General features: G+C 40.1%; 1 protein-coding gene across 5 annotated transcripts in view; it reads right to left on the reverse strand.

The window, feature by feature from the left end:
• The window catches only part of gabrg2 (gamma-aminobutyric acid type A receptor subunit gamma2), a gene marked incomplete at both ends in the record, with an annotated part of 69,739 nt that overhangs the window by 4,060 nt on the left and 53,884 nt on the right, over nucleotides 1–11,795 (reverse strand). For all 5 annotated transcript variants that reach the window (XM_084073206.1, XM_084073204.1, XM_084073205.1 and 2 more), the window contains one exon: nucleotides 4,546–4,751. In XM_084073206.1, the coding sequence (XP_083929332.1) occupies nucleotides 4,546–4,751 (206 nt within the window). The remainder of the gene's footprint in view (nucleotides 1–4,545; nucleotides 4,752–11,795) is intronic.

Consider the following 11,795-nt stretch of genomic DNA (forward strand, 5'->3'; position numbering starts at 1 on the left):
AATGTTTCACACATTTGGTTCATTTTGATTCATTAATTCTTCTTCTTTATTAGCTGTCTTATATGTGGTACACATCAAAAGATTGTTTGCATCTCGTTGATAAGACAGTAAGCCCTCGGATATGTGTTATCAGATCTAGTGTGCATACATAAGATAAAACACTGGTGGCTGTGCATAATACAGTATTTTGGGAGAGAAATAAACCCCAAACAAAACATCACAGCTCTAAAATAGGACACAGTGTTAGTATCTCTAGCAGAGAAGTTGATTTATATGGAACACAGCTTAAAGGAAATCAAAAGTGCTTTTGTTCTTTTGCTTTATATCTAATCTCCTCTGTCTTCTGTTATTTTTAGAGCATATATATTTTATAACTTATCGTAGAGATCGAAGCACACACACAAACACACACACACACACACACACACACACACACACACACACACACACACACACACACACACACACACACACACATAAACGCGCAGTCGCGCACAGCAGTGGTGGAAAAAGTACTCAAATGTTTTACTTAAGTAAAAGTATCAATACTGCAATCTAGAAGTACTCTGTTACAAATAAAAGTCCAGAATTAAAAATGTACTTGAATAGAAGTACAAAAGTATTGGCATCAAAATGTACTTAAAGTACCAAAAGTAAAAGTACCAAAATGTTTGAAAATAGCATATCTACAAGCTCACAATGCATCGCAATGCGACACGTTGTGAGCTTACAGATCGGCTATTTTCAAATAGCCTAGGTATAAAATAGGGCTAAAGTGGTTAATGTATGTTTAATAATATAATAATTCGTATCTGCAAAGTAACTAACTAAAGTTTTCAAATAATTGTAGTGGAGTAAAAGTACAATATTTGCCTCTGAGATGTAGTGGAGTAGAAGTAAAAGTATAGACAATTGGAAATACTCCAGTAAAGTATAAGTACCTCAAAATTTTACTTAATTACAGTACCTGAGTAAATGTACTTAGTTACTTTACACCACCGCACACACACACACACACACACACACACACACACACACACACACACACACACACACACACACACACACACACACACACACACACACACACACACACACACACACGCACATAAACACGCACAGACACGCACGCACTTGGCAAGCCGAGTCAGAACATCCCCTCTGAGATGGTAAACTGGCATACCACCTTCCCGTTCATTATTCATTCATTCATCCAGTTACTTCAGAGCCCCGCAGCAGAGCCTTAGTTACAGCGATGGAAAGTAGAGCGCTCCAGTTCTCCTCAAATGTTCAACTACAGTGTTATATGTTGCTGCTCTGACTGCATCGACAGAATGTTGGTCAGTGAACTCACTAAAGGCCCACTCATGTTGTTTTACCCTATTTGTTATTTATTTATTCCCCCCCAAAACTTTGGACCCTTTCTTCTCCTTCATACTTTGACATAGAAAGTTCTTTCAGACTTTTAAATGTTTGGCTTCGTAGGCTTCCATACAACTTTTAATACTTAATGGTGGCAAAAAAAAGACTTGGGTTTTAATAAAAAAAATGATTGCAGGCTTTCGGTCACAGACCTTGTGTGCGGAGACTGCCTTTTATCTGCCTTTTATCGTTCAAAGGTTTTATACATAAAATATTTTACTTTTTGAAATATACATTTTATACTGGAAGTCAATGGCGAGGCAAATAATTATGGAGCTACGTGGAACACCATTTTATGTGGACACCAGTGTAGCCTCTCAAGCCAGAAAACTATTCCACACTCTTCGAATGCTACATAGTTGAGGCGGAAGCCAGTGTCGTGAGCTTGCAGATCGGCTATTTTCAAATACATCTTGGGGGAAAATATTTTTGAAATATTATTTTTAACAACAGAAATCTGGTCCCTGGCACCAAATGTTTTCAGATGGGTATACGTGGATAATTACATTTAATTTGGGGGTCCTTGACATGAAAATGTTTGAGAACCACAGGTTTAACAACATTAGGAAACAAGCCCAAATTGGCAACTACATTTTACAAACAAACAAGCCCAGCACCCAGCAACCCGCATGCTACCAATAATTGACAAGCAACGTTACAGAAAAACAAGCCCAAAGTCGCTTATAATAAGCAGACATGGCAACACTGGTCGGAAGCATTTTGCAAATGGCTGGAGTCAACAGTCTGGCTTGGGAGACTAACGTCAATCAATACGACCACACTGTTTGTTCAGGAACAGTATTGGCTAGTTAGCTCTGTCGTTGTTTCTCCTCATTGCATGGGCGGCAGAGAATACCACACATTGTGACGATGATGATCTTCACCTGGTCTGTTATGAGGGGATAACTATGTGGAGAATGACAGGAGAGATGGGAAAATGGAGAGTCAGAGGGACCACCTATAATCAGACTTCTGCCTCAATAAAAAAAGTATACCGTAGACTAGCGGAAGCCACTAACTATGCCGGCGATCCTCAACCTGGGGCCGGCCCACCTAGTGGGCCTTCAGAATATTGCAAGTATAAGCCTAAATAATTTGCGAAACACTAAGGTTTTATTGATAATATAATATTAATATAAAAATCACAATGAAAAACGAGGTTTGGTTGTGATAGCCTACCTACAAATAGGACGCGTCCTTGTCATTTTAGATTTTCGCTATAACCATTATGTTATATACTTTGTGCTATTCAAAAATAGCAGATCTACAAGCTCATAGCGCGGCACCGAGTGCCGCGCTATGAGCTTGTAGATCTGCTATTTTGGAAAAATCTTGACAATGTGTGCATCTCTTTGAATGTAATGTAATTTTTATAGCGAACATTTTTAACTCCCTGGCACAAAACATTTTTCAGATGGGGGTCCGCGGCCAAAACGTATATCAATTTAAGGGGTCCTCCTTGGCATGAAAAAGGTTGAAAACCACTGCTGTTGTAGAGAGGGAAGCCACTATACGCTGCTGTGCGTGGGACTCAAGTCTCCTATACAGTACGAGAGACTGCACTCCTGTTATATAGTAGTATGTGACACGGGTTTAGATTACAGATGTGTGATGTGCTGTGACAGATGTGTTGCACAGATTAAGGACAGGTTGACTGATCCCCCCCCCCCCCCCCCCCCCCCCCCCGCCACCACCCACCCTGAGTGACATGAGGTCGTGACCTCTGGGGGAGATTGCTCCCTTAGGGACAGAGCAGCACGGGGTAAAGAGATGTCCCTAAGGCTTATCCCATGTATATACGCCATAATACACGAGGGGTGATTGGGTTGTTGAGGGGAAGATCTATAAATAACAAGCAAAAGGTCTGAAATCTTTGACCCTTCGCCTACAGTGTACTGCATACTGGAGGATTTTGACTGAACAAAAGTCTTTGCATGGCGATTCTCAACCCTTTTTAATTTTCAGGACCCCCAGTTTGGTGTGCCATAGACCCCCATATTCTTCAAATAGTACAATCAACAGGAAGTTGACATTTATATTAAAAAGAAAAACAGTAGTGGGTTTGGGTGATGTTCTATATTGTCTGAATCAGCTTTGTTTGTGTTTGTTTATGTGCTAAAAGAGACTTTGAGAGCTGTTTCACTTTACGATGTAAGTCGATGAGGAGCATTTTTGAATTATCAATTTCTAATCAATGCAGCAATTATTTTTGATTTCTTGTCCACCTTTGGAGTTACATCGTGGCAAGGTAACTACACAACCCCAACCTCTACCAAAGTGGTCTAGCCCTTGAATCTCTAGGACCCCAATCTACAAATAATCAGCGTTAATTTAACTCTGAGAGTGTACAAATGGAATCAAATGGAAAGGTCCATTTGGTTCCTTATGTACATAATGGTTACAGGCCTTACATTTGGTTCCTAACTATCATTTAACCCCACTTAAACCCCATATGGGTAACCGGAGTCCCTCATGGCTCAATACTAGTATCTTTTCTGTGTTCTGTTATTGTGGGGAAAGTTTTCGCTGAAAATAGCCGAAAATAGCTCACTGTCGACTGGCTATTTTAATTGAAAGCTTTCCTCACAATTCCGATGCTGGGGTTTAACCCTCTAAGACCCGGATATATTTGTACTTGCAATTTGTACAAAAACATTTTTTTAACCTTTCAGATGGTCTTGTAGGAGTATTTTGAAGAGGAAAACATAATGTTTAAAAAAAAAAAAAGTTTTGGTAAGCTTTTATGCAAATGTTGACATTTAGCAACGTTGGGTCCATCAGGTAGAAAAATTTCCTATAGGCCATTTTTATGGATAACATGGCAAATGTGTAATTACTTCACTAAAGCAACTTAATGATTCATTTATATGGTTTATTATTTGGTTAACTGGGGAATCCCCTCAAGGACCCCACATTGAGATCCAGTTGTCTAGTATGAATCAATGACCAGACATAAAGTCATGACGTAACAACTTTCTGCTGAACACAATAGCTGAAATTGACACTTTCCTCTGTAGCTTGTTGTGTAAAGAACCTTCACGTAAATAAAAAGAACAGAAAAACAGAACACCTGCAGCCTGTTAACCCTCGTTTGTGTGTTTTGATTTTGGGAAGACTGCTCACCGGATTTTTCTTCTTCTTGTCTTTTTTAGGGTTGGGCTTCCTGTTGCTGACGAAGTAGTGCAGCGTGCCGTACTCTATCAGCGCGGCGAAGACGAAGATGAAGCACACGGAGACAAAGAGGTCCATGGCCGTCACGTAGGACACTTTGGGGAGAGACTTCCTGGCGATGGTACTCAACGTGGTCATGGTCAGCACGGTGGTGATTCCTGGCAATGGGAACATACGTTAATTTCAAGGAGGTCCCCATAACTCTCATTTATGAGAGTATTCAAAATGCAGTGGTGTGAAGTAACTAAGTACATTAACTCAAGTACTATACTTATATGAGGTACTTTTACTTTACTGGAGTATTTCCAATTTGCTATACTTTTAGTTGTACTCCACAACGGTGTTCACTCTCCATTCCGACATCTCACCACTCCGACTAGTGGCTTCCGCGTGCGGTTAGGGTTAGGGTTAGGGTTAGGTATAGGGTTCGTCAACGTCGGAAAGGCGACATGTCGGAAAGGAGAAATGCACCCCTCCACAACATCTCGGAGGCAAATATTGTACTTTTACTCCACTCTACAATTATTTGAAAACTTTAGTTACCAGTTACTTTGCAGATATAAATGATTACATTATAAAACATACATTAACCACTTTAACCTTATCTTACACCTAGGCTAAAAAATTGCCGATCTACAAGCTCGCAACGCGTCGCGATCTGACGCGTTGTGAGCTTGTAGATCTGCTATTTTCAAACATTTTAGTACTTTTACTTTTGGTACTTTAAGTACATTTTGATACCAATTCTTTTGTACTTTTACTCAAGTAAACTTTTAATTCCGGATTTTTACTTGTTTTTGCATATATGCATTTGCATACTTTCAGATTTAAAGACCACTGGTATACACCACAAAATCCTGAGTGTTCATTTATCTCTGAGAGAATTGTGCAGAGTCCTTTGTGTGGTATCTGAAGACAGCACAAACAAAGAACAACATCGTTTTATGAAAATTAAAGCCACAAGAAGTCAATTACAACATCAGTATTCTCAATTATTGCCTAGACATGTGTTATGAAACTATGCTATCAACATTCTGAAATAGAGGACACAGAGATCAAGTACCTCATTCTTAAAAGGGTTGTATGATCAGTTGTCCCACTATTTATGGGGAAATAATTTGCACTGATTTAAAAGTATTATTTAAAGTGCTGCCGTTTTGGTAGAAACTGTAAAAATGAATTTAAAAAAAGATTAGTTTTTGTTTGTTTAACTAACAAACATAAATCCTGTTATAATTGGGAAAATATGTCACTGTAGAGCCTTGGATCTTATGATCAAAGAAGCTCAAATCAAACTGTATTTGCAGAAATGACATCTCAGATGGGGTTAAAGCAAAGGGTGACACATGCCAGTTGCTGTAAATCAACCTGACAGATGCCACTGATTGCTGTGCCTTTAATGTACTGGATTCCCCATGTTATTCATTTGAACGTAGATGTCCGTGAAAAGAGACAAACAACCCAAAAGGCTCGTCTTGCATACGAAATGTGGGTCATTCTCTGAAACAATTTTGATAGAGCCTATTGTCACTGCTTAAACCAAACAAAAACAACTATGGTGATGGCTAGTCACGCACGCACGCACGCGCACACACACGCTTACGGTAAAAAGTAGAATCTACACAAGCTGGCTCTTTTGTGATAGTGATAACTATTTTACCAATATTTTGGCTGTGGTCTTCATTTGTGTCTTGTAAATACCTGGTCAAATAAATAGTTATCACTTTCATCTAGAGGTTTTATTTTTTTCCAGTTGAATGAGGTTGTTTTTAAAGAGAGCTAACGGACAGTGTCCATAAAAAGTCACGCTGACATACGCTGACGGCGAACACAAACGATTAGCGACATCTGATCACTCTTATTTATAGATATTCTCAGCCCGGAAAATGGAATACTTACATGGATTAACAAAGCAAAGCGAAGGATTACACAGCACGGTGAATGCATGCCATTTAACTGCATTTATAGTCACGAGTCAGATAATGAGACACTTAAACGGTATAGCCATCAGCAAGGGTGACCAACTGTTTGGCTGTCCTCTTGATCCATATAGTACTACATAGTACTACATTTCTGGGTTTCAAGATCAGCTGACACTGACTGAGACTGTGCCTCTGTATCCACCATCTGGTGCTCTCTCTCTCTCTCTCTCTCTCTCTCTCTCTCTCTCTCTCTCTCTCTCTCTCTCTCTGATGATGTGGATGGAGGTGGAGGGTTAGGGGCACAAGACACTGACCCCAGTTTAACAAGGACAAGATTACCGCTGCCAGTGGAGATATGCCAATAGCCCCCCACAAAAAAAAAGGAAAAAAAGCAACCCTAAGCAAGCAGACCACCACTCAACCCATCAACCATCCAGACAGCCAGCCTAATTGGCCACGAGGGGGGGGGTTCTCGGCAGTCTGTGATTTGTGTTTCTCACGTGGAACGAGGAGACATCGTTGAGGGTTTCAAGATTAATGTTGCAGCGTTTCTGAGCGATTTTGATATTTTGCCGGATTGCCATTGAAGGATTAAGAACTATGTCATCGCCATTATTCTCCCCCCTCTCCCCTCTCCCCAATCGCACCAGCTTGCATTAACCTCTCCTGTTATCTTTGCAGGGGGGGGGGGGAATTAAGACATGTTGACTCTGAGCCAAAATCCAGTGGGCAATTAACAACGCGGTCGTGTTTACGCGGATTCATGGCGAAGAGCGGCAGGGAAAACGTGTGATAATCCAGCCTGCAACGGAGACAAAAACAAAGCAGCCTATTTTTAGAGTAACTAATAACGGGAGGAATGATTGCGGTACAGGCTGCACAAAGCCTCCTGCCCCCCCGATGTAGAAACTCAAACCATGTCGGTGGACGTCAGAGCCCTGGATCGCTCTAACATTCAGCCATGTTCACTAACGATCACACGGCTATTCAAAAAATAGTTTTTATAGCTTATATAGCGCAGCACCGAGTGCTGCGCTATAAGCTTGTAGATCTGCTATTTTTTGAAAAATCGTGGAAATTTGTGCAATTATTTGAATACATATCTTTTAAAGCGAACATTTGCAACTCAAATCTTTGCTTCTGGGGGTCCCTGGAACTAAACATTTTGAGATGAGTTGTTTTTTTTGAGAAATCCTAACAGTATATCAGTGGCGCGCCGACTTTTCCATGTCAAGGACCCCCAAAGTGAAATGTAATTGGCCGCGGACCCCCATCTCAAAATATGTTGTTCCAGGGACCCCCAGAAGCACAGATCGGAGTTAAAAATGTTCTCTTTAAAACATATTATTCAAAGATTTGCACACATTTTCACGAGTTTTCACAAAATAGCAGATACACAAGCTCATAGCGCGGCACTCGGTGCCGCACTATGAGCTTGTAGATCTGCTATTTTTTCTAATAGCCAAATAAATCTAAAATGACACCCGGTCGTAATGAGTTAAGGGGAGGTGGTGGGGTGGCAGCTAGCTGACTAAGGAATACTGCAACTGCACCATGTACGATCTCCACTCTTTACATTCTCATGAGGATAGCCTACACCCTCGGGATAACCAAGGGCAAGTTCAAAAGCTAATGAATTCCCTCAAAATTCACCTGTCCGACCCCACAACTTTTTTTTTTTGCGTGCGTCCTTTCTTTGCCTTCGGTATAGGAGCATGCCACCTGCATTATTACTATTACGCTGAGGCGGCATCTTTGCATCTTCCCCTCTCTGCATTGCATAATTGATGCCTCATTAAGACATGCATAAAAACATATGTGCCGGGATAGGCCCTTTCTAATCAAGGTGGACTAGATTCCTGAGCAGATGCCCCCTGGTCTCTGAGGAGTAACCGGGGCAGGGAGGAGAGGAGAGAATGTACAGAATGGAGGCTCTATGAAAGGAGTGAAAACAGACTGTTCTATGCCGCTTTTAACCATACGTTTCCAGTGGTGGAAAGTAACATGTACTCAAGTACAATTTTGAGTATTTCCAATTTTAAATGCTTTTACTTCTACTCCACTACATATCAGAGGCAAATGTTGTGCTTTTACAAATGTTTTACACATTAATTTTTTACTAAACTTTAGTTACTTACTTTGTAGATTTAGATTATTATATACTGTACATTTCGGGCCATTTGAAAATAGAAGATCTACAAGCTCACAATGCGTCGCAATGTGACTGCATTGTGACTGTGACGCATTGTGACTGTGACGCATTGTGACTGCGACTTTTAAATTGTGATTGCGACTTTTATACATTTTAAAACTTGTGAAATGGGATATTCTGTATAATGAGTACTTTCTACTTTTGGTACATTTTGATACCAGTACTTATGTACTTTTACTCAAGTACATTTTTAATTCCGGACTTTCACCTGTAACAGAGTGGCTGGCTGATAAGCCTTATATGCCTTCATACATTATAATTGCCTTCTATAACTAAAATAAGAACATGTAAAACAATGTAAATATTTTAGTAATTTTAGAAGTAGTTAATCTTTCACTCAATAGGCACAACTTCCAGTCGCAAGTTGATGATGTCATTTGTCCATGTGTGGTTCAGCCCTATGGAATGTATGGAATGCATGTGCTAATAAAACGTATTTCAAATATTTATTTGATGTTCTTATCAAAGGACAACTTTTTTTTTTACAACCAAGGTTTATGTTTTAGCTTGTAATTAAAGTAAATAAAAGATGAGTGTTAAGATTTTTTTTTCATTTACTGCTTTCTTTTTCACAGTGGGCGGGGGCATTCTGGCAGGTGGCTAAAAATGTATTTTTTTTACACAATAACCCGGCGATTTCTTTATTATTATTTACAGTAGCTCTTCTATCCCCCAATAACTCACATCTGGCCAACCACGGGACCTTTTTTATTGTGTAAAAAAATACATATTTAGCCTATATAGACATATTTAGGCTAAATATGTCTTTTTTTTTACACAATAAAAAACGGGGACGCAACAAAAGACACTGGTGTCTTGACAAGAAAGAGACACTGGTGTCTACATGTATTGACAAGACAGAGGAGAAAGTGGTACAGTCAGCTGGGGCATTAAGGCCACTGTGGCCTCAGGGCATGCAATTTGTTTGAGGGGCACAAGGCCAAACTGAGGGGCAACGACGGCCATGGCCTTCGTGGCCTCCCTGAAATTCCTGCCCTGTGTGTGCCATTGATTGATTCCCAAAAAAGAAGGAACAAAGTATGTCCCTTATCACTTCAATAAGGGATACGTCTTTTAGTTTCCAAATAAGGGACTGTGATGAATGTCAAAATTTGGCGCGAGAAAGCGCTCAAGACCAAGTACAATTACACCGAATTCCTGTCCTAATTTTGTGGGAAGAGTTTCAACCAAAAACGGATATATTAGCTTTGAAACAAATCACCAAGTCGAACAGTGTGTTAGCGGAAGACTGAAGCTGCGTAGAGCTTCAGTCTGAAATTGGCTGCAATGTCCGCGATTACCAGGGGGAGGGGATTCAAATTGCCCTAAACCAATCACAAGAGATCCACGGATCCGCCTACATCTGACATCATTGCACAGCTTGTTTTAGCAGATATTCACTGATTGGCTTGTCGTTTGACCACCCCCACCTCCGACTCTGATTTGACAGGTTTTTCTCCGATCGTGAAAAGCCATAGGCTCACATTACGACACCAGACCAAGAGGAGCTCACTCAGAGAGTGGGCGGGGTCTATGGTCTGGAACCAGGCTAGAACCAACCGACATCCAATACAGAACGATCACGTGATAGAAAGCGGTCACGTGAACACGTAACCCCGGAAGGAAAAACGACGACAGGACAATTTCTTATTTCAAGGGACGGTTGGCATTGGCAACCCGAGTTGCGAGCCTTCCTATTTTAAATTGAATCCCCGGCAGGACATAAAAGTTATGGAGCAGCCAGGGGTGGAGAGTAATTAAGGACAGGACTGACTGCTAATGAACTTCATTGGTATGACTGCAGCATATGTGTGTTTGGGCTAGGTTGACTGATTATGAAAATGAAGCCAAGCATAGACTTTTTTTTCTCTCACAGGCTCACTGAGCAATTACACAAAGCAAAGGGATTAAAAAAAAAAAAAAGAGACCGCATTCATGCCTCTCGCATTGTAATTTTGTAAACGAAGCGGTTTTCTGCTGTGTATAAAATATGCTACCAAATTAAGTTTGGACTAGTTTGGAAACACACGACTTCTGAGAATAAATATTTGCAACTATTTACATATTCACACTGAAAGGCCCCGCAATTCCCCAAATTCCAAAATATTATAAACTATTGATATTCTATTTTCCTGCATACTTTTTCTTGCATGTTCAACCGTGTCCTTAGTAAAATAACACAGGCTTTGTGTTAATTTAAATCTGACAGTGTACAAATAACTCTTCTAAGTTAAATTAAAGCTACACTATGTACTAAAATAACATGCTATTTTGACCAATCTGTATGGTAGTGGTTCCCAAACTGGGGGTCGGCCCCCAAATTATTTTGGGGGGTCCCCAGATGATTAGCTTAATGTGCAACGTTGTTTTCTCACTCAACAGTAAACAAACCAACATACTGTATAAGTGTAATGGGTACAATTTAATGACTTTCAAGAGTGTTTTAACACCAAATTGGCCAAATTGGTCAAATATCACATTAGAAAGAGGCAAACATTGTGAAAATAGCCGATCTACAAGCTCTCTGCGAGGCGTTGTGAGCTTGTAGTTCGGCTATTTTCACAATATTTATCTGTGGAACCGAGTCAAACTAGATGTAATGCCTCAACTCCTACAATTCCAAGTGCTTGTCGGGGTGGGGGGTCCCCAGCTCAAACATGATTATTTTCTGGGTTCACAGCCTGAAAAGTTTGGGAACCCTTGTGGTAGCGTATGCTAATACAATAAAACTAACACAACTGGAATGGTTGTATTTGGTCTCCCTTTTGATCATGTGGTCTGGTGGCAGTGGTGTAAAGTAACATTTACTCAAGTACTGTACTTAATAAAATGTGTAGGTACTTTTACTTTACTGTGGAGTATTTCCTATTTTCAATACTTCTACTTCTACTCCACTACATCTTAGAAGCAAATATTGTACTTTTACTCCACTACAATTATTTGAAATCTTTCACTTTTCAGATTATATATACTATCATTATAAAACATACATTAACCACTTCAGCCTTATGTTAGACATAAGCTATTTGAAAATAGCCGATCTACAAGCCTATTTTCAAGCATTTTAG

Source organism: Gymnoscopelus microlampas (assembly GCF_963454915.1).
Source record: "Gymnoscopelus microlampas genome assembly, chromosome: 12".
NCBI lineage: Eukaryota > Metazoa > Chordata > Actinopteri > Myctophiformes > Myctophidae > Gymnoscopelus > Gymnoscopelus microlampas.